The sequence below is a fragment of the Triplophysa rosa genome, unplaced genomic scaffold, assembly GCF_024868665.1.
Source record: "Triplophysa rosa unplaced genomic scaffold, Trosa_1v2 scaffold207_ERROPOS546186, whole genome shotgun sequence".
Classification (NCBI taxonomy): Eukaryota; Metazoa; Chordata; class Actinopteri; order Cypriniformes; family Nemacheilidae; genus Triplophysa; species Triplophysa rosa.
In genome coordinates, this window is record NW_026634226.1 from 73,647 (window position 1) to 97,832 (window position 24,186).

Below are 24,186 nucleotides of genomic sequence, written 5' to 3' on the forward strand. Positions count from 1 at the left end.
CGTTTGTTATATTGAATGGAATAATCAAATGACCAGATGATACATGGACCCTGGTGGTGTAACGTCTGTTAGCTGCAGAGGGCACTCATCTCTTCACCCGGACTGCCATTTCCTTATTCATTACAATTCCCATAAGCCTTTGGACTCATTAGTCAGTATTGCATTCACCTCTGTCTGTTTAAACACAGGCTGCATCCGAAATCGCGTACTGAATTTGAATAATTAGCTACCTATCGCCGTCAAAACAGTGTGTTCTACAGGTATATAGTATGAGTGGGAGTAGTATGAATACATACTTCGTCCGCCATGTTTTATGGTCATGTGACCCGTATGCTCTTTGACCTATGACGTATTAATAACAACCTACACGTGAGCGTTGATAAAAACATAATTTAGTCACGAGAAATTAATTTATTGGAACTTTCGGTAAAAAAGGACATCCACCTTAAAGTTTTCCACTATATTAATTCGATTTACTTTTGAAATGTGACCGTTGCTCAGCTCCCGTGGCATCATGGGATAGATAAGTGTCCATCCGATCCACACTCACGAATCTCGGTGGAAGTAGTACAGTAGACCATCCGGGTATTTCTCGCCTACTGTTTTTTGCATACTGAGGTTTTTAACATACTATTCGTGACTCATACTTATTTTCGCCTACTGTATAGTATGGAAGTCGGTGATTTCGGACGCATCCACTTTTTCTCAGTCATTCTTTGCTTGGTATTGTGTTACGTCACCGTTGCTTCTGTTCATTGTGTTCTATGTCATGCCCTGGATTTTTATGTTGTTTGGACTGTCTCTCTGTGTATGACCCATGGCTACTCACTGATTTGCCTGTGGATTAGCCCTTAAATAAACTGCGTTTGGATCCTCACCTCCGAGTCTTTGCAATTCGTGACAGGTGGGCCGGTGAGTCTCTTTTTTTCCTCATAAGTATATTGTTCTATCAGTCCTATAGACTCAACGCACAGCCACTTCCGCGTTAACGCTCAGGGTGCGAGAAAACATCCCCTGCCCCATCGGAAGCCCTTCACCTCTACCTAGAGCTTTGAACATGACAGAGGAGAAGATGAATATTTGTACTTGCTGCTTCCGTAATGTTCGATTGATTACAATAAACGATGTTCGTCAGCATTGTGAGACTGTCAGCTACTCCACTGTCTAGTAAAATGGAGAGGTGGGCTACTTAAAGCTATACTATTGTCATTCTCATCTAGCACGTAACGTTAAAGAGGATACATTTTTGCAGGTCAGAGTTTTAGAAAAGAATATCACATTTATTATATCACACTTTAATCTGGATGATTAGAAAACGTTTATTTAAATAGATATATACATCAAGCTCAACAACCAACAGCTTTGCATGACTTCACCGCACAAATGGCGACTAAAGATATGATTCGCAGCACAACACTACACTCTAGTGATTCATCAATGCACTGCACCACCAAAGCTTCCCAAACAGGAGTCGTGAGCACAAAAAAATCATTTCACTCAGTGATACAATTTTCCTATAGTTCAGCGCATACAAAGTATGATTATCATAACCTCTGCATATACGTTAAAATCACACAACCGCTCATACATGTCATGCAGTCATACACATAATGATTAAAATGCCACACTTCTCCGTTTTTCTCCAAGAAACAAGACCCCACCCCGGGGTCTGAGAATACACGGCTTTACATCCACAGGGGAAGTTAATGCTTCTCAGTCTTCACGAGGGATCAGCAAGTCACTGGTATGCAGGAGTAATGTCCACAAAACTCGTAGCAGGCAGGGCCGGATTATCCAATTGCATTATGGGCACAGGCGCATATTTTTTAAGGGGGCACAGTGTGCGCAACATACAGAAACATGCATTCATATCTCTTAAGCGTATTCAAAACATCGCACAAATCATTGCGAGAATTAAATTACAACACCATCTGATTGATATATGAATCTTCTTGCCAGTAAAACAAATTATGTATATTTTTAAGGCAAATGCATCAGTTGGTGTATTTTGAGAACCAATAACTGTATACAATTTTGTGCTATAGTAGTAAAAGAGTCATTGTTTGCATACAAATGAACATCAAAAGTAAAAGCAAACAAAAGTGTGGTTACCCTTTGTCAAAACTGCCTTTAATACAGATTTATTATCCATTACAAAATTCCTTCCATTATGAAACAAAAATATATCGTACGAATGAGTCAGGAATTTCGAATATTCGATGGGTTTATAGTGTGAGCGATTGTCGTCTAAAAACTAAAAACAATAAAAACCAATTCGCCGTGCTGATGCGGTGGTGACGCGTTCATGTAACCAGAGGGTGGCGCTGCTAATACCACACCTCACCGCTGACAACACACCACCGAAGAAGCCTCACACCCGCTAGCATTACGTGGCATATACGGCGATTTGAGACTATGTGAAATATGAGCTCTGTGTGTGGGTCCTTTATAAATGTAATGAAAATGAAGTTCAGTGCAAACTTAGCATTCGTCAACCGCTACTCATTTGAGGCCGCACCCCCAGCCACAGGTCAGTAGCAAACAGTGGCTAGTTTCATGATCGGATAAACCAAGTTAAATGCCTCCCTCCCTCCCCCCCCTCCCTCCCCCCCTCTCTCTCCCCCCTCCCTCTCTCCCCCTCTCTCCCCTCCTCCCCCTCCTCTCCTTCTCTTCTCCCCCTCCTCCCCCCCTCTCTCCCCTCCCTCCCCCTTTCTCCTCCCTCCCTCCCCTCCTCTTCTCCCCTCTCCCCTCTTCTCTTCTCTCTCCCCTCCCTCCCCCCTCTCCTCTTCCTCTCTTCTCTTCTCTTCTCTACTCACTCACTCCTCCCTCACTCACTCACATACTCTCTCTCTCTCTCTCTCTACCTCACTCCCCTCCTCTCTCTTCTCTCTCTTCTCTCTCTCTTCTCTCCATCTCTCCTCTCTCTCTCTCTCTCTCTCTCTCTCTCTCTCTCTCTCACTCACTCACTCACTCACTCACTCACTCTCAGCAGGCCTGAGCGGCCTGATTTAACATATTGTTCATAGTTAATTTGGAGGAAAATATATTTTCTTTAAGAGTGTTGTCAGTCTTTGCAGCCTGAAATTGACTGTAACATAAAAGTTATTCACTTTAAACGATGCTATCTGTATGCCAACTGGCAAGAGGTGTGTTCGATTGCGCAGACTACACCAGCGGCGTATCGCAACAGCCATTTGAAAGCATATGGAACAGTTTGTTCTAACTGTAGTTAGTGACATACACAGACTTTTAAGTCAAAAACCCAGTTAATGGGGCCAGTTCTCGCAACCGCTTTTGGTCGCGGGGTCTAAATGACAAATGCTTTGCCTAAACGACGGCCTATACTAGCATAGTTTCAGTGAGCCCAGAGCCATCGAGAGAGAGAGAGAGTCGCGTCAACTCCGTTGCTTCCAATGAAACCGTTTTTTCACAGCAATGGCGGTTCATGGAGGCTCTCAATAGTTCCCGGAAGTTACTTGTTACGCATGGAGCTGCGACTAAACAGACGCATTTAAAGAGGAAACATAACTTCCTGGAACTATCAGAAGGCTCCATGAATCATGATAGCACACATCCATCTGGCTGCATTTACATCTGCAAGACATCTAAAATACATAGTTTGCTCATCTGCAATACGTCTCGGAGATGTCTGCTGTCAGACGTCATATAGACATCTAGAAGATGTCTGCAAGATGTTTATGATGTAAAGGATGTAAACCTTCTCTTTCTAAGATGTTTAGCAGATATTTTTACACAGCAGATGTTTTCCAGATCTTTAGCAGACGTATTACAGACGTTCAGACGTCTCCGAGATGTATGGCAGATGAGCAAACTATGTATTGCAGATGAAAATGCAGACGTCAAATAGACGTAAACCAGATGGATTGTGCTATCTGGGTCAATAGTTCCCGGAAGTTACTAGTTACGCATGGAGCTTCGACTAAACGGACCAACTGAGGTCAACTTTTAACCCATTTAAAGGCATTTAAGAGTAAGCTAATGAATAGGAAACACACGTCCCTTCGCGATAGCCTGACGTACCTCCTGCCGCTCACAATCACGTTCTGATGAAAAGAAATGATAAAACGGGGAATTACAAATCGACGGATGGCCTTCAGCTTTTTCCATCACTGGTAAAAAAATAAATGACAGAGAAATTTCTGTTAACGCAACTTCTGCAGCCGAGTGGCGCTTGAGCTGCTGAACTGTCCCGATCTCTCTTAGCGCTAACTAACTTTGAAAACTACTCATACTCCTTTACGTGACTAACCTTCAAATGTCTGATGAGGTTGGTGGTGTTCAAATGTTTTGGGTGCTTCCCGCCTCATGGAATCCGCTTAGTAAACACATTGCAGATTGCTAATGTATTGTCTTTTTCACATACCTTGTAGAATTGCCAGACTGGTGAAGCCATTTTCGTAGCGCGTAAAAAAATGACTCGCGAATTTTGCGTCATCTGATCAGCTTTTCTGGATCGGCCTTTATAGAGACCGCCGATCATACTTCCCAAAGTAACCGTAATGACCTAAAATCACACACTCCGAAGCACTGATTTGAAACAAAAGATTCAAAAGGTTTCGAAGCTTCATGAAGCAGTGTTTCAAAAGTGAGATGTTGTGCTACGTTACTGCAGTGTCTGAATTCTGAAGGCAGAATTTGATATTCATTTTAAAATAAGAAAAATGATGCACTTTTTGGTCTTTCTGCCATTTGATTGTTAGGTTTTGTCTCCGATGATTTGGCATTTTAAACAATTTAATGTGTTCCTTTCAGATGTGATGGAAGTGAACACTGAGGAGAAGACTTTCACGTGTCATCAGTGTGGAAAAAGTTTCACGTGTAAAAGTGACCTTAACACACACATGAGAACTCACACCGGAGAAAAACCTCACACATGTCTACAGTGTGGAAAGACTTTTACAAATACAAGTCACCTTAAGAGACACATGAGAATTCACACCGGAGAAAAACTGTTTGCATGCCATCAGTGTGGAAAGACTTATACTTCTGGTGGTTCTCTAAAGATGCACATGAGAATTCACACTGGAGAGAAACCTCACACATGTCTACAGTGTGGAAAGGCTTTTACTTCTGGTGGTTCTCTAAAGATTCACATGAGAATTCACACCGGAGAGAAACCTCACGCATGTCAACAGTGTGGAAAGACTTTTATTTCTGGTGGTCCTCTAAAGATTCACATGAGAACTCACACCGGAGAGAAACCTCACGCATGTCAACAGTGTGGAAAGACTTTTATTTCTGGTGGTCCTCTAAAGATTCACATGAGAACTCACACTGGAGAAAAACCTCACGCATGTCTACAGTGTGGAAAGACTTTTATTTCTGGTGGTCCTCTAAAGATTCACATGAGAACTCACACTGGAGAGAAACCTCACGCATGTCTACAGTGTGGAAAGACTTTTACAATTATAAGTAACCTTAAGACACACATGAGAACTCACACCGGAGAGAAACCTTACGCATGTCAACAGTGTGGAAAGAGTTTTACAAATAAGAGTGACCTTAAGATTCACAAGAGAATTCACACTGGAGAGAAACCTCACGCATGTCAACATTGTGGAAAGAGTTTTACAAATACGAGTGACCTTAAGAGACACATGAGAATTCACACTGGAGAGAAACCGTTTGTATGCCATCAGTGTGGAAAGAGTTTTACTTCTGGCGGTCATCTTAAGATTCACATGCGAATTCACACTGGAGAGAAACCGTTTGTATGTCAACAGTGTGGAAAGAGTTTTACTTCTGGCGGTCATCGTAAGAGACACATGAGAATTCACACCGGAGAAAAACCTCACACATGTCAACAGTGTGGAAAGAGTTTTACTTCTGGCAGTCCTCTAAAGATTCACATGATAATTCACACCGGAGAGAAACCTCACGCATGTCTTCAGTGTGGAAAGAGTTTTACAAATAAAAGTAACCTTAAGATGCACATGAGAACTCACACTGGAGAGAAACCTCACGTATGCCATCAGTGTGGAAAGAGTTTTACAAATACAAGTCACCTTAAGATGCACATGAGAATTCACACAGGAGAGAAACCTCACGCATGTCTACAGTGTGGAAAGAGTTTTAATTTGCAAGGTACCCTAACCAGACACATGATGATTCACTGGAGAGAGAACCTTCGTGTGTCATCAGTGTAGACATTCTTTTGCATGCCTTCAGTGTGGAAAGATTTACAAGTAATCTCAAGAGCATACGAGAACTCACACTGGAGAGAAACCTTTCACAGTGGTTAAAGGAGACTGCATTATGAAGGGCTAAAATGAAGTAAATTTTGTACATGTAATGTGATCCAAATCAAATAGTAATGTACAAATTTGTCGTTGGGTTTATTTAGCACATGTGTATCTCTCTCTCTCTCTGCTTTATCTTCTCCAAGTACAGTATATAGTGGCGTTTCCCTTGTAGTGGTGTATTTGGGACATACAAGAGGAAATGTTTCTCATCCTCTAATACATTTAGATTAGTGTTTGCATAGTCTTTGTTCTCCCACACTCAAGGATTTTGAATGTCTTCCTTTCTCTATTTCTAAATTATGGCCACAAGAGTCAATATTTTGAAAGAATTGGTCTTTCTTTGAATTGTTTAATTGCCCATTTGGTGACTCTATTTATGGCCGAATAACACTGGGGTTTGGTTTGAGGTCTTTTTTTACATTTACATCACATTTATAATTGAGACTTTTGAGATCTCTTTATGGATGTCAGGATTGGGTTTGGAGTCAGACTTACACCTCTGTTTTGGCTGGGAGTCTCCTGTTTTTCACACCCATCTCCCACCACCTTCCTGTTATGTTATTTCTCACATAAAACGTATTTCAGTTATTTCTCCTCTGAAATTCCCAGACCGACGGGAACCGAAACGAGTCCGTGTGAACGGGTGGGGACACTTGAACCACTGCCCATTTGCCCTCATAGCCTGAGGTGCCCGTTGGTAGGCGAAATTGAACAGTAGCCGAAGTGGAGTAGTATGGAGAGGATTCACATCCCCGCTAAAAACGTTCTCTTATTACACCTCTTAAGGTCTGCATATTCCCCTCGTTTTTCATTTAACGCTCGTTCCTCACAGTCTGTGTCCGCACACGAAAATATTTCTTATCCAGTGAGTAAGCTCTCTGTATCGTTTTTGCTCTTGGTCTAATAGTATTTTCGGAAGTCTGCCTAATTAAACTAGTGAAACTGATACCATCTTTTAAATCCACATTTGCTGTTGTTGTCACACTTTCTATGCCTTTAAAAAGACGTAGGCAGAGGGTGTCCAAGGTGGCACTGAACACCTCTGACAACCAATTGGCCACCCTGGGTGCCACCCCCAAATTTGATTTGCTACCTATGTTGATTGACATCTGATTTCACCTCTCGTTGAATTCGGTGGAAGTGCTTGCACGTGACATCTCCGCACACGAAAGTCGAGCGGTCCCACCAAACGCAATTTGCGCGAATGAATCGAGCTATTCGCACGTAGTTTCATGCTTGAACATTTTGAGTTTACTCGCTTCGTTTGCGCATGAAATTCACTTCAGAATAGATGCGAATTCGCGTCATTGGAGGGGCTTCTACAGGCGGCTCCAGTCTCGTGTGTATATATATATATAGCTCAGATTGAGTAAAGATCGTTGTTTACAATTTACCAGATTGTCCGACCTCCTCACTCACTTTCTTCCAAGCAAGATCATTTGTATTACTGTTTCGATAGAAGTAAGATGTATCGTACACCTCCGGGTATCCAAATACAGCAAAGATGATTTTGTCCTCCATTGTTGTTTCGGATTTCTGTCTCCGCTCGCTACGTCATAATAACGTCACTACTAGGGCAAGCTCCTGATTGGTTAACGCGGCACGAATTTTTGCCAAAGTTTAGATTTTTCAACTCGCCCGAAACGCTCAATTCCCGCCACGTCATTTGCGCCCTATCATGTCTTTGACTTAAAATGTAAATCACTCGCGCTTAACGCTTCATTTAGATTCAATTTATTGTCATTGCACATGTACATGTACAAGGCAACGAAATGTGACCTCTGCATTTAACCCATCCAGAGAGTAGTGAACACACGTACCCCCAGAGCAGTGGGCAGCTATCACTGCAGCGCCCGGGGAGCAAGTAGGGGAAAGGTGCCTTGCTCAAGGGCACCTCAGTTGTTACCCGGCGGCCCTGGGAATCGAACCGGCAACCTTCTGGTCATGAGTCCGACTCTCTAACCATTAGGCCACAACTGCCCGTATTTCATTCGCATTTGGTGGGAACGCAGCATTAAACAAGTCACTACTGTGCAATCGCGTTCCACGCTCTCTATTACTCGCGGGAAAAGTTAGTTATTTTTGAGTGACGTGAAAACTCTTCGCACATTCATAGCTCGAATTGAAATTTTTCAACTTGCGCGGAAGAACGCCTCAAACGCGCCGCCCGATTTGCATCACGCGCACCGCCTGCCGCGAGTTTGCGTCTATGCGCGTCCTTGCATGGACTTTGTATGTAATTTATTCGCGCCAAACGCTTAATTCGCGTTTGGTGAGAACACACAGCAGCCTTTACCGCTATATTTACCCTGTGTAGAACAGAAAAAAGTTGCGCGATGGATGAAATCTGAGATTTCTTTAAATACTGACGAACGATATAAAAGAAGCAAATGGATCACTGCAATTTGCTAAACAAATGTAGTATTAAAACGTACACGCTTAGTAGCCATTTCAAGTCAGACTTAACCAGGTAAGTTTTTTTTGTTGTTGAACAGTACCATTGTAGTGTTAGCTACATACTTTCTAACGTTACACCTTAGATGTTGTCTAAATGTAAAGTTTTCCCTGCGTTTTCTAACCTCAGATAAATATAAACAGAATGTTAAAAGAAACAGGGGATTTCTCACAACACTAAGCAGGTGTACTTCATGCAAACTTTAGAAATGCACAAAGAAGCATCGCGTTTATAAGTTTCACTCTTCAGATTTGGCTTTAGGATTCCTAAACAACTTTTCATTGTGCAAGTTAACGTTAGACTCCATTAACAGATAGTATCGGTTCCCAACATACATTGTTTACATAAGGGTCAGGAATGAACAGAGGCTTTGGAAAAAATGACAACAAGGCGAGTAAAACTGCCCTCAAAATTGAAGATAAAAGGGCAAAACGGTCCCTGCATAAAAAACTAGCTTTGAGAGTAGCAATCCAATGCGGATGACAGCTTTTTTGCCTTGAGCATTACAGCCAATCAAGTTCCTCGTAAGAATGTACTGGCCAATCAGAGGCGTTTAAATGTCTGCCAGAAGAGCTGTGCTGAAGTGATGCTCACAAAGTTGATCATTAACAACCACGTACAGATACGTTGTAAGAAAGAGATTCATAGAGTATTCAGACTCTTTACTGTATTCTCTGAAGCCATTTAGTTTAGATTTTAGTGATGTTGAATGTTCTTTGTTTTCTATATATTTCTCATGTGAATAACTGATTTTTATGTTCCTTAGAGAATCAAAGCAGCAATAAAACCGAAATAAAATAATTCATAAATGCTTCCCAGCTTGTTTTGTAAATACGTTATAATCAAGATGACAAAATCAAGGGCAATAATCAGCATCAGTTATTTTGTTTTAATCTAGCAGTCCTATGGAATGAGTACATCTTGTAACTGACAAGCAAGTTTTTGTAGCCAACTACACCACCTGGGGACTTTCACCCAAGGATATAAACACCCAAACAAACTTGGGCATACAAGTTCCCGGTATCCAGGAAGGATTGAGACAAGTTTCAGTCAAATATGAGTTTTATTATTCTAAAAAGGTCCGATAGGGCAGTTAAAAAAAAGACACTCATACAAATATTAATAAATACCCAACATTAAATCACTCTTACAAATACATGTACTTGTTGGTTACCCACCATCAGTTATACAATATAAATGTTCTCATTCACAGATACAGTGTTACGAGCCTCCCCCGGTCTAGGGGTATCGGAGGTCGTAACAAGGAATTTTACAAGGTTTAGTCAACAAAAAAACCTTAACAGTCAGGCAAGAGTCCTTTTCTCCCGTTCCAGCACTGCCCCAAAGAAAAAAAAAATATTTTTTTAACTTAAAAAGGTTTATTTGGACAATTTCAAGGTAAAAACAAACATACAAAATGCGGAGTATAATAAGGCTTCAGGAGGGGACCAGGCCAAAACAACAAACATAATAGATCTAACTTAAGGGAGTGGAGCTTCCTTACCTCACAAAACAAAACTCAAAAACAAAGAAAGTCTTACCTTGCTCCCTTTCTGACAAAAACAGGAAAAAACATGAACCTTAAAGAAAAAAGGCATCCACCTCCCTACTGCTCCAAAAGAAACTATAATAAAGCTTCTGATAATGTCTCCAGTTGTTACTTAACCCACTAGTAAGTGGGTTAGTCTGTTTACTTTAAGCTGTACACCAACAACTACACAAACAGGCAACAGCTATCACACATGCTACTGTCTGGAACAGGAGACGACCGCTCAGAAGGCAGCAAAGTCAAAACGAAGCGGCATCTCCACACAAGGTTTCCAGCTTTATCTACAAGCTCTGCCTCAAACAGCCAATCCGGACCAGGCAGAAGTTGATTTCAATTAGGACCAGCTGACCTCCATTAAGCCTATCATTGAGTAGAGGAAAGAGAGAGAGAAAACAAAAACCAACACACTAATAATCAGCAGCCTAAGCACTCTCAATCGATGGTGCGTTGTGCCACATCATCATCTGGGTATTATCAGCCGCTCTCACCCTCTACACGACGGTGTTTGGCAACCCCTCTGGTGAGGAAGCGATCGTGCTCGTCTCTCTAGCCGAGATGTTCAACAGGTTTTACAGCCCGTACTTCATCATCCCCAAAAAGGGGGTTGCTAGATCTGCGTACCCTGAACAGGCACCTACTCAAGCTGCCGTTCAGGATGCTCACGCAGATGCGCATCCTGGCATCTATCAGATGTCAAGTTTGGTTCATGGCAATCAACCTGACGGACGCTTACTTTCATGTCTAGATTCCCCTCTCGTCATCGCCCGTTCCTACGGTTCACTTTCGAGGGTCAGGCATATTAGTACAGAGTCCTCCCTTTCGGTCTGTCCCTGTCCCCACGAGTCTTCACGAAGATCGTGGAAGCCGCCCTCACTCCCCTCAGGGAGAGAGGTGTGCGGGTACTAAACTATCTCGACGACTGGCTCATTTGACACACTCGCGAGACCTGTTATGTACACACAGGGACCTAGTGCTTCGGCACTTAGATTGATTGGGACCACAGGTCAACCGAGAAAAGTGCAAGCTCTCCCCTGTGCAGAGCATCCTCTATTTTGGTATGGAACTCAACTCTGTCTCCATTACAGCGCGACTGACTACAGAAAGCGCTCAGTCAGTGTTGAACTGCGTGGAATATTTCAAGCAGTCAGCGGTCCCCCTGAAATTCAGAGGCTCCTGTGCACATGGCATCCTCGGCGGTGGTGATACCCCTCGGGTTGATGCACATGAGACCGCACCAACACTGGCTACAGAGTCGAGTTCCCTGGAGAGCGTGGCACACCGGTAGCAGGCGGATGGTGATTACGCCTCTCTGCCAACGCACCCTAACCCCTTGGTCTTCAATGACCTTTCTACGGATGGGGGTCCCTCTCGGGCAGGTCACGAGGCGCGTGGTGGTGAAGACAGATACCTCCCTGCAGGGTTGGGGTGCCGTGTGCAACGGGCACGCAGTGTCGGGGCGTTGGATGGGTCCCCGCCTGCGCAAGCATATCAACTGCCTAGAGTTGTTGGATGTGCTACTTGCACTGAAGGGGCTACAACCTCTCTTGCAGAACAAGCACGTGCTGGTCCGGTCGGACAGCACAACTGCCATAGCGTATACCAACGCCAGGGTGGCGTTCGCTCACGGCAGCTAACACGACTCGCCCGACGCCTCCTCCTGTGGAGTCCGCAGGTGAGCAGATCCCTGCGAGCCACACATATCCCAGGCGACCTGAACCAGACAGCCGATGCGCTCTCTCGTCAGTTGACGCCTCGCGGAGAGTGGCGACTCCACCCCCGCGCAGTCCAGCTCATTGGGTATAGTTCGGGCGGGCTCAGGTAGACCCCTTCGCCTCCCTGGACACCACCCATTGCCCGGTAGGGTACTCCTGTCCGAGGCCCCCCTCGGCAAGGATGCTCTAGCGCACATCTGTCCGTGGGACAAGCGGAAGTACGCCTTCCCCCCAGTGAGCCTCATTGCACAGACCCTGTGCAAGGTCAGGGAAGAGGAGCATCAAGTGTACTAGTTGCGCCACACTGGCCCAACCGGACTTGGTTCTCGGAGCTAATGCTCTTGACAACAGCTCACCCCTGGCTGATTCCCCTGATGAAGGACCTGCTTTCCCAGGGGAAGGGCACGTTATGGCATCCCAGGCCAGAACTCTGGAACGTCCATGTCTGGCCCCTGGACGGGATGAGGAGATCCTGAGTGGCATACCCCCTGCAGCGGTTAGGACCATCACTCAGGCTAGGGCCCTGGCCACTAGGCGGCTATACGCCTGTAAGTGGTGCCTCTTCTCATCCTGGTGCTCTTCTCGAAGAGAAGACCCGCGGAGTTGCTCGATTGGGAACGTGCTGTCCTTCCAGAAACTCGAGAGTAATCTCTCCCCTTCCACACTGAACGTGTATGTAGCCGCTATTGCCGCTCATCACGACCCAGTTGCTGGTAAGTCTCTAGGACAGCACAACCTGATCAATTGGTTCCTAAGGGGTGCGGGAAGGCACTGCCTCTCCTGCGCTTCGTACCCTCTTGCGACCTTGATGCGGTCCTGGAGCCCCTCGGAGATGCCGCTCTTTCTCACCTCATGATGAAGACGGCTCTCCGGATGGCGCTCAAGAGGGTAGCGTACCTACAAGCATTCTCCGTGTCCACAGATTGCATAGAAATCGGGCCCGGTGATTCTCACGCTATCCTGAGACCCCGGCCCGGCTACGTGCCCAAAGTTCCCACCACTCCCCCTACACCAGGTGGTGAACTTACAGGCGCTCCCCACCGGGGAGGAAGACCCAACCCCATCCGTGTTGTGTCCAGTACGCGCATTTGCTTGGACCACACGCAGAGCCACAGGAGCTCTGAGCAGCTCTTTGTCTGTTTTGGAGATCAGCAGGGAGGGCTGTCTCAAACAGAGATTGGCGCACTGGATCATGGACGCCGTCACTACAGCGTACCTGTCCTAAGATCGCCTGTGCCCACTGGGTGAGAGCTCTCTCCACACGGAGTATAGCCTCCTCGTGGGCACTGGCTCCAGGCGCCTCTCTGGCAGACATCTGCAGAGCTGCGGGTTGGGCTACTTCGCGAGGTCCTACAGTCTCCGTGTAAAACCGGTATTGGCTCGAGTCTTGCAGGCATCAGGCAAGACTGGCGGCCGGTAGGGTGTACGCCTATGACAGTACCTTCCCCCCTTTCTCCTAAGGGGGTCAGCGTACTAACTAGCCTCTCTTCTTCCCCCACTGGGTGAAGAACAGGCACTCCATCCATCACTAAGCAAGCACCTCCTGCGGGCGGGCTGGGCAGAGCAGCCCTGCCCCTTAGGCAGAGTACCAACTGAGTTATCCACAACATAGCTCTAACCGGACCTAGTGCTAATGGACGTTGTAACCCCCCAGCCGGGCGGTTCCGTTTGATGTATCTTCATGATTGGTTCCCACCTTGGTAACCCATGACCTTCCCTAGGTGGACCTCCACCTCGCGGTTAACTCCTTAAGTCCGCACATTCTTCCCATGAGTTCTCCCCCATCGGTGAGACCATGTTGGTATCTCCACTAAACTCCTCCCTCCGGTAGGAAGTGGTCTCTGTAGCGCATCCCCCGCTTGAGGAAGTAGCGCTTACCCAGTGGCCTTACAGTACCAGGCGGCTTCTCGCTGTTAGAGAAACAAGGCCGCCGCCTGTGAGGCCGAAGGCAGGGGCCTTCCCACCTTTCAAGAAAGCTCTGGGACCCCCTACCTACCCACTGGTAGGTTACAATTTTGCGTTAGTGCTCACGGCTGACATGCCCAGGCCAGTCACCGTCGCTTCGCTAGAGATTGTGACAGGGCACAGTGTTGTGGCGTTTTCCATAGGAACCCCATCTGTCGGCTCGACACAACGTCAAGAGACCGACAGAAAGTGAACGTCTTGGTTACGGATGTAACCTCAGTTTCCTGATGGAGGGAACGAGACGTTGTGTCCTTCTTGCCACAACACGTGCTGCCCACTGCAGCAGTCGTGAGACGTCTCAGGCTCCTCAAAACTAAGGTGAATGAATGAGGCATGGCGTCTCCCTTTTATACCCGGATATCCGGGGGCGGAGTCCGGCATGCAAATTTCATTCACCAATTTCATTGGCCTTTTCTAAGAAGTCGGAAGCGATTGGTTCTCAGGGACGAACCCCATCAGTCGGCTCGACGCAACGTCTCGTTCCCTCCATCAGGGAACTGAGGTTACATCCGTAACCAAGACGTTTGTGTCTCAATGTTGTATCTGTCTTTCTCCCATTTACAGGAATTGGGTGATAAGAGACAGTGACTGGGAGCGATTGCAGTGTGAGTCCTTCATCAGAGAAAGAGAAAGTAAGTGAAGATGTTTTTCTTCATAAAATTGATGTGATGTTAGATGTTAGTGGCTTTTACATGGGTTCTTGTCTCAAACTTTGACCAAATAATGAGTATATGGTTTTCTGGTCATATCATTTCTATTTAAAGATGAAGAATAACTATCACGCCTTGACTAGGTTTTTCCACAATTCTTCCCTTTATTTTCATCTTGTGTGTGGGGGGATGGGCATGACACTGACCTGTAATGTAAGGACAGTTTCCGCTATGAGGACCATCAATCTAGGCAACATTATCATGTGTAGTATGTAAGGGATAATCTACGGCTAGCCCTGCACTAATAGATTTTATTGCACGACATGGAGGCAAAGAGGTTTCCTCAGTGAACTGTATTAAAAATCCTGTAATGCATGGCTAGCCATGGATTATCACGCTTATACCATGGTCATTGAATTATAGCATTTATTCGACTCAATTATTGAGAGAGAATGGTGATCAAACTGACTGGAACATCCTGTCAGCCAATCAGAATTGAGTATTCAGAATGACCATGGTATACAGGTATCTGGATTTTTTAATTATTGGCAAACGTTCGTGTTTCAATGTTGTATCTGTCTTTCTACCATTTACAGGAATTGGGTGATAAGAGATCAGTGACTGGGAGCGATTACAGTGTGAGTCCTTCATCACAGAAAGAGAAAGTAAGTGAAGATGTTTTTCTTCATAACACTGACGTGATGTTAGATGTTGGAGGCTTTTACATGGGTTCCTTGACCAAATAATGAGTATTTGGAAAGACGAAGAGTTTTCTGGTCATAGCATCTCTATTTATAGATGAACAATATATTGCTCACCTTGTCTAGGTATTTCCACACTATGTAATTTGTAAGTAATGTTAAGCTGCCCTTTATCATGTAATGGACGTGTTATTTGTTTGTCATTTAGGAATGAAAAAAAGGAAGTTTATTTAATATAACAACATAATTATATCTGTTCTTGTTGTTCTTCTTACAGTGCCTCCGTGAAGTTCACTGTTCTGTTATCTCCAGCTTCGATTCTTGTGAAGATTGCAGTGGACCTGTGTCTAGTCGAAAATGGCTTGGCTTAACATGCAAATGTAAGTGTTTTAGTTATTCAATATTTTGTTATATGTGTGTTCATTTATGTTAAAGTATTTGTTCTTCACTTTCTTTATTTAATGAAGTAGCAGTGATTAGATGAAAACCTGGAAGAAATCACACATTCTTATTTTACTGTTTTTTTAGTATGTTCAAGATCATGGCACAAACCTGCTTCCTGAAAAAAGGAGAAGTGGTAGGTTTATATATTTTATATCACCTTGTAAACTTTAAAGTTTGTTTATCAAACATCTCAAGTTATGTATGTAACCCGGTTCCCTGCGAAGGGAAGTGAGATGCTGCATGTCATTGCCAAACTTCAAGCATGCCTGCATTACCTTTCTATAGACAACAGAATCTGATGATGTTTAAAGCAGGCTCTGTGGGCACATTGCTATATAAGGACTTTGATATTGCCAATAAATAGATGTGATTTCAAACATGCTCAGACACTGGGCACAGAAGTGCTTCCCCATAGCATCAACCAACAGTGTGCAATATTACACAGATTTTTTTTGTAAAAAGATTGAGAAAGTTATATTTATTCTTCTAGTTATTGTTCTTCTCATTATTAGTATCATCTGTCTTTTTTAGCTCAATGTGGGATTGTCCTGTTCTGAAGACTTCAGCTCTGATGAAGAATATACTCCTCAATCCTCTGATGACTTCATTCCAGATTCTAGACAAAATAGTGATAGTGGCGAAAGTCCACCATATTTTAAAACCACACCAGCTGTTGTAAAGTCTTCCAAGATGGCAAAGAATGTGCCAAAACCCACTTACTGTTCATCCACTGAGCAAGACATGATTAGTTCTGCTAAGGACATGTGATGGTCATGATCCTACCACAAACAATATTGTGATGCTTCAGAGTTCTAAGAAAACACCTGCAGAGTCTGCTGATGAACGGTCATCAATTGACAATGTGTCAAACCCCAAAGACACTATTTCTACCCACAAGAATTACTGTTATGTGTGCAAGAAACCTCAGTCTAAAATTGCCCGTCACGTTCAAAAGCATCAAGACACTGAGACAGAAATCGCTGCTGCATTCTCGCTCCCTAAACACTCCAAGGACAGAAAACGGTTACTTGAGAAGCTCCGAAACAGAGGCAACTACGAACATAATCGAGAGGTTATGGAGAATAAGAGTGGACCACTGAAAGTTAAAAGGTGACCAGCGAGATCAGAGATTGAACTGAGTTCCGGAAAACATGTGTACTGTGTATACTGCAAAGGCTTGTTTGTTCGCAAAGAGCTCTGGCGACATTCACGGAGATGCCCGTCGAAGAAGGTTTCTGAGACTGAAGCAACTGGTAAGGCCAAAGTCTTAGTTTTGGCAGATATGGCAGAGTCATCATTCTCCCAGGCAATATCTCCTGGAGTGTGGAAGCTTTTAGGAAATATGAAGAATGATGACATTTCATCTCTAGTTCGAAATGATTTTCTCATACTGCAACTGAGTCAGTCTCTTTACAACAAACATGGCAGCGATCCAACAAAATCTGAGTACATTCGGCAGAAAGTGCGTGAAATGGGCAGACTGTTGCTGAGCTTGAGAAGAAAGTACTCAATATTTAGCTTTGAAGATGCTGTGAAACCGAGCAAATTCTACAAAGTCATTGATGCTGTGAAAGATGTCGCTGGTTATGATGAAAAGAGCCACTCGTATAAGACGCCAAGTCTTGCGCTAAAGTTAGGACATTCACTTAACAAGATCGGTGACATTATTCTCTGCAGGGCCATCGCAGCAGAGGATGATGCTTTGACAAAAGCAGCAGAGCGATTCAAAAGACTGTGCTCAAGTGAATGGGCAGAACATGTCTCTCATGCCGCTCTTGCTACTTTGACCCAATCAAAGTTCAATAAACCATCTACTCTTCCATTTACACAAGACGTGCAGCTTCTTAATCAGTACCTAGAGAAGAAATGTGCAGATGCTTTTGAAAGCCTGAAAAAGAACGAATCTCCACAAACATATGCAGAACTCGCCAAAGTGACACTTGCACAAGTGATCATCTTTAACAGACGTCGAGCAGGAGAGGTCTCAAAAATGACTATTGAGTGTTTTATGAAAAGAGACCAGACTGAGCTCCATGAGGATATAGCTCTCAGCCTCTCTCCATTTGAGCAAAAAAATGTCAAAGCATTTCAGCAGAGTAGAAATAATGGGCAAGAGAGGGAGAAAAGTTGCTGTTTTGTTAAACCCTGAAGTTGTCCGAGCAATACAGCTTATTGTGGACAAGAGAGACTCATGTGACGTGGACAGGGACAACCCCTTTCTATTTGGAAGACCGAAGTGTTCAGCCACCAGCTTCTTCAGGGAACAGGACTGCATCAGGCTTTTTGCAAATCAGTGTGGTGCACAGAACCCGGAATATCTCAGGTCTACACAGCTTCGTAAGCAGGTGGCCACAAGGTCACAGATTCTTAATCTTAAGGATAATGAGCTGGATCAATTAGCCAATTTTTTGGGGCATGACATTCGGGTCCATAGAGACTATTATCGGTTGCCAGATGCAACTATAGAAATTGCAAAAATCTCAAAGCTCCTGCTTGCGATGGAGAAAGGAACTCTCGCAAGTTTCCAAGGAAACTCTCTAGATGAAATAGAGATTGAAGGTATGTGCATACTTTTATATTAATAATAATAATAATAATAATAAGGTACAAAGTACTTGTAAATATGTAAACTTCAATTCTGGTTAAACTTAAGGTGAGCAAAGAGTAAAAACTATTTAACAAGAGACAAAGAGAACAGGCAACGAGACATTTTAATAGGTCCTTAAAAAGATTAACAGAGAAGAATGTAGGACATTGTCTCGTACCTGTCAAAAACCAGTCATTCTTGAAAGAGAGATGTGTGTAATAGTACTTGTTCTTCTTTCTTTCCTCTTCCTCATTGTGATGTTTAGCAGTCAGCTTCAAGCTGGTGACCATGAAGATGCTTTTAGCATAATAACTTCAGCATGTTCTTTATTGCTACAAAAACATTGAAGCTGTTTTAAATTATTAAAAAGTAACTAATAGAAAAGATGTTTAAAGATGAAAAGGAAGGTTTTATTAGAGTATATCTTATTTCCTTAAATAGTCTTTTTTGAACCAAATGTATGTGTTTGTCAAATAAACCTTTCTATAGATGAAATTGATCTGGAATTGGATGATGAAGAAATAAGTGATAAGTGAAGATAATGAAGAATCGTATGAAATGTATGTATTACATTTTACATCAGTTTATTTTTATGACACCAATCTGGAATTTTCACTACTGCAAGAGAAACACTGTAGCTAGTAGCCAATTGAGTGTTACTGGCTGCTTGAGTTTTTTCCCTCAGGCCAGAATTTTTAATAGTGTAATTGTGTCAGGGTTGATTCTGTGTGACCCTCATTCAAATTTTGCAAAGTATTGGGGTTGTCAAGTTTGACTCTTCATTTCATTTTTTTAAATATAGGAAACAAAAGAAGGATGGAGTTGACCCAGGATGAGGCTGAAAGTTCCAATGGTATGATTATGTATATTTATTTATTAAGATATATATATACGGTATATATATATATACAGATTTAAGATGGTCAGAAACTGATTTCACAGTAGAAACAGAAATAGATTGTTGCTTTTTTTCATAGGATAAGTTCCCCCAGACGAGGCTGAGAGCTCCACAGGTATGTGCATGCTTATTAGATTAATTATATAATGCAATCAACTGTTTTTAAATGTATTGATGTAAAAGGATTTCAGGTCCGATTTCTCTTAGCCATTGTTGATGTTCAAATCACCAAAACAAACACACCCCTACCCCCATCTTTCACTTTCGTCAGCGCTTGGCTCGACTAATGTCCGCACTGTGCACCTTACTGCTGATTGGCTACAATGTTGTTTTGGTACTCGGCCCGACTTTGTCTAAACGAGCGTAATTCTGAAATCGGACACCCCGCCTTTAACAAAGATTAATAAATGCTGAAAAACTATATTGCTCATTCATATTAGCTAATACATTTACCAATGTTAAAGGACTGATCGGATGAACAATTTTAACAAGTTGGCATGATGTATTAGGATCTTCATGAAATGTCTGGAACATATTTTGCGTCAAAATACTCAATTTGTTATTTGGCTGTGTAAACAACACTATTTATGCCTTGTCAAAAACAGCTCTGCTCACAGCAACCCGTTTTGGTGCATGTCTCTTTAAATGATAGTGAGTTACAGCGCATCCCACCCCCCTTTCGTCCGGCGTGTCAACACAACACACGTGTAGTACTGCCGTGGCAATGGTTTAGCTAAATGATATTTCCTGAACTCCTCTGCGGTTAGTTTCGTTTTAAATGTCTCAAATCATTCGTCTGGAGACAAAAAGATCCGTCACAGCAAACAGCGCATCCTAATTGTATGCGTGCCTAAAATCCACGGAATGCGCACTTGCAGATCTCAGCGGAATTACGTGGATTATAGCACTTGTCATTGACAAGTTATAATGTTACACACACAACGTGAGAGCATAACTTCACGGAAATGTATGAAGAAGAACCCAATTGCAGGCAGCCAGAGGTGAAGGGGTTAACACAGACTTTTATTTAACAAAATAAAACAAAACAAAACAAAAACCCAAGAGGGGGTAAAACAACAAAACAGAGGGGATATAATAACAGGCTAGACAGGAACACTAAACTAAATAAACTAGACTTAAGACAACACTTGACAAAGACTAACACTGACTAGACTTACTGTGACAAGAAGTTTCCAGGACATGAAAAGACGCAACGTGTTACACAAGGCATAGAACACATCAAACGCAACGCACGAGCACAGGACAATGAAACATGAGGGCATTTTTAAGGGGAACAAACAAAGGAAAATAACGAGGGGCAGGTGAGAAACATAAGACACAGCAGGGAAGCAATACAGGAAACGAGAGGGGCGGGGCCAATGACAAGACACGAGAAGGCACATGGAATGTCAAAAAGGTAAACACCCCTTTGGCTTCTCACACTAAAACATAAGGGCTCTGTCCCGATCCTGCCACACGACTAGAAAATCTTGAACAAGAAGGCAGGACCGTGACATAACTAGCATGCAGTGACAGATTTTTCAGCCTAAGGACGAATGATTTGAGACGTTTAAAACGAAACTAACTGCAGTGTTCACCCCTGTTCATTAGCAAAACAAACAGCTTGCCGCAGCTGAACATATTAACGCACATAATGTATTAACATACATACGGCTAAACTCCAAGTGTCCATCTGCACTTATATAGAGTAAGTTTAACACTGGCTTTGAATGTTCTATTTAACCCGTGACTGACTTAGCTCCCTTCGCTATCATATGCTAACGTTATCCTCCTATATACGGTACATGTACGTCAATTCAGACTGTTGATAAATATGACTTACATCGGTAGTTTTGTCTCGTTCAATCGGTCTCGATCCCTCTTGAGGAACAACTTTGAAGCTAATCCTGCTTGTACTGTCCCAGGTTGATAAAGCACTCCGCTTGAAGTGAATCGCGCAAACAAGCAGGTTTTTACTTATGGATTCTGATGGATTTCCACTAAAAATAAAATAAATCCACTCCTGTCTCTTCCGAGGTTTGGACTCTGTTCAGCAGCTACATTGCATGTTGTCCACAAACTTTAGCCTGGCGTCATGTACACCACTGTCGCTTGTAAAAACAACAATGGCGGCAGCACAGTGGGTGGAATTGTGAAGATTAAGGGGCAGTAACATTATAATAAGATCCTGCTTTTACGTCACAACAGGAGCGAAATCTGAACGGCTTGATTTTTCACATGCTTGTGGGGAAAGGCACACCAAAACAAACTTACTGGGTTCTTGTTTTTCACGTTTTCAACCCCAAATTGGGGTTTTCATCCGATGACTCCTTTAACAAATACAATCTTACTGTAAAGAGTTTCTATAAAGTATGTGAAAAATGATTTTTGAATAATTAACTACACCCAAAACTAAAACCGTGGAAGGGCATAATTAAACCACTGTAAACGACATTCCAAGAAAATTACTTTTTTTTCTTTTTTATTGCAGAGCCCAAATCAAGGAGAGTTGTGAAAAGGCCATGGAGCCAGATGGAAGTGAATGCCGTAATGAAACATTTCAAAACACATATTTTAAAGGGACACCTCGCCACAAAGGCAGAATGTGAGCAGTGCAAGAATGCAGAAGACCCTGTCGTAGGGGAAAGAACTGTGCAAAATATAAGGGATTTCGTGAGGAATCGAGGTTTGATGTTTAAAAAGAAATGTTCTTAGAAAGATCAGTGCCATTCCATTAAGGTCTGTGTTTTTTGTTCAAGATTTGAGTGGATGACCCTGTTTTTGTTCAAAACATATGGTTATATATAAAGTTTTTATTTATTGACATGTACACATTTTAGTTGTGATAGTGTGTATGCGAGTGTTCACACAGGCACACCTAATTAATCCTTAATTGTGTGAGTATGTTAGTGATGCCCTGATGAATCCAGTTTGTCCTCACTATAATGTCCTGATGAATCCAGATTGTCCTCACTATCCAGGTTTGGTTAGGTGTATGTGTGTGTATGTTAGAGATGTCCTTCCCGTTATGTCCTGGTATGATAATTGTATTCTTATAATGTACTTCTGGGGATTTTGTGAGGAAGCAAAGTTTTATGTTAAAATTAAAGAAATGTTCTCTTATTAAGGTTTAGTTCCTTAATGTCTTTTATTGTTTTTTGACCCAGTACATTCACAAATTAAGGTCAATGGCAGACTCACAAATATATTTTGTTATATTCTTCTTTTACCTTTTGGTTTAACATTGTTTGAACAATATAATTTTTGGTACCTTATTTGAAATAAAACCATGATCTTAAACTGGTCATTTAAATATTTAGTCCTCGTTCTTAAAAAAAATGCATGCATGAATATTTCTGCTGGGACAACACGTTTCAGTGACTGTTAACTAGTCAACTCTCCTTTTGGTTTTTTTAGTAAAACGCATCTCTAGACAAGTGCCCTTGACCCCCTTGCTATAGCTCAACTCAAGATTGTCTTCTGCAATGTCTTGCAGGATCAAGACAGTTCAAACACTTGCTGATAAAGTATATTTTTCTATATACTGAACTAAAAACAAAATTCAGTACTTTTAAGGGGAAATTGTGTATGATTGTCACGGTTAATGATGTGTGTGCTAATACTGTAGGTGATATCTGGCTAAACCATATGAGGTAGTCCTCATAAGTCATAACTGAGTCAGGAAACGCCCACTCCTGCTATGTCCTCACAGTGCTTTAGAATATCAGGTCTTCAGATTTCCAGACTGTTTCTCTAGAATTTAATTCTGAGTAGTCAGATTTTTACCCAATGCCGTAAGGATCAGTTTAATAAATCTTATTAACCTCTATGACAAAGAGAAAGATGGGTCCTCATAAACTAGGATGGAACTTGTTTGGGGGAAAAGTCCTCATATACCTATGTATAACTTGAGGTGCAGGGTATCATGAGGGTGGAGACTGGAGCTGGTTAGAGAGATGCATACATGGAGCTATGAATATAACCGTGTTGATCCTTATAACGAAAATAATAGATGAAATAATACTAAGGGGCAGTTTCCCGGACAGGGTTTATAAACCTAGTCCCAGACTATCTTAAATGTTAGAGGTGTCTAAATCGAAAACAACTTGCACTGACATATCTTAAAATATATCTGTGTGATTGTTTTGTCTCAAGATGCACACCAGTAATGTTTTTGTGTAAAGTATGTTTTTAAAAACGACTTAAATATCCTAATTTAACCAAGGCCTAGTCCTGTTTTAAGATAATCCCTGTCCGGGAAACCGCCCCCGTGTGTTTGTGAATGATGTAACGAATGCGGCACCATTAGCACCGACTCTGTTTTCATAACGTGAGCGATGAGAACACTTCATCAGCCGGCTGTGACACAAAGGATTATTATTCCAGCTCAAATGACCAAAGGCTAATAGCTTCTGTCTGCTGTCCCCGAACCCAAAATAAACCAGTCCATCATGAGCCCGACACAGCGTCCCCTCGCTTCCGTTCACCATTCACTCTCACAATGACCAAATCAAACATTTCACTAACACTCCTGAAAGAAATCCTCCAGCATCCATTCATCTCCGAAGCTCTGTAAGTAGGGCAGAATGTTTTCGTTCAGGGCCAGAAACGTCTTAAAGCAGAGCGTGGAGGAGGGATTACTGCAGACGGAGGATTGAGACAAGCCTTCAGGTCCACAACACCAGCGTCTGCCAGGACAACAACATATATATCAACAGCTCACCTCCGCATCGTATCATCTTGCTCCAGAAATAATTGACATAGTATTTTTTGAAATATTTTTGTGTGAATATAGACATTTTGTGTATAAATGAGAAGTAATCACAGGACGTGGCAGCTTGAATGTGGAGCTCAGAGGAGCAGTGTTGTGTACGGCTCAGACAGGCTTTAGGAAACTGAAGCAGACAGTTCTCAGTTCATGTGACTCTGTGGCACCTCTTATATAAGACACAAAGTCATTAC

At 42.8% G+C, this 24,186-nt stretch overlaps 1 protein-coding gene across 4 annotated transcripts; it reads left to right on the forward strand.

The window, feature by feature from the left end:
- Positions 1 to 564: 564 nt before the first annotated feature.
- On the forward strand, positions 565 to 22,162 carry LOC130549992 (zinc finger protein 420-like). 4 transcript variants are annotated; one of them, XM_057327326.1, is made up of 10 exons: positions 565 to 904; positions 4,774 to 14,576; positions 15,191 to 15,259; positions 15,573 to 15,675; positions 15,824 to 15,872; positions 16,271 to 18,298; positions 18,816 to 18,886; positions 19,129 to 19,179; positions 19,304 to 19,339; positions 21,716 to 22,162. In XM_057327326.1, exon 2 carries the CDS (start codon positions 4,779 to 4,781, stop codon positions 6,165 to 6,167), a length of 1,389 nt encoding a protein of 462 aa, XP_057183309.1. In that variant the 5' UTR covers positions 565 to 904; positions 4,774 to 4,778; the 3' UTR covers positions 6,168 to 14,576; positions 15,191 to 15,259; positions 15,573 to 15,675; positions 15,824 to 15,872; positions 16,271 to 18,298; positions 18,816 to 18,886; positions 19,129 to 19,179; positions 19,304 to 19,339; positions 21,716 to 22,162. The 4 variants fall into 4 exon arrangements, with proteins under 4 accessions (XP_057183309.1, XP_057183308.1, XP_057183306.1 ...); XM_057327325.1 differs by having other exon boundaries at positions 567 to 912; XM_057327323.1 differs by lacking the exon at positions 565 to 904 and adding an exon at positions 2,292 to 2,530.
- Positions 22,163 to 24,186: the final 2,024 nt, after the last annotated feature.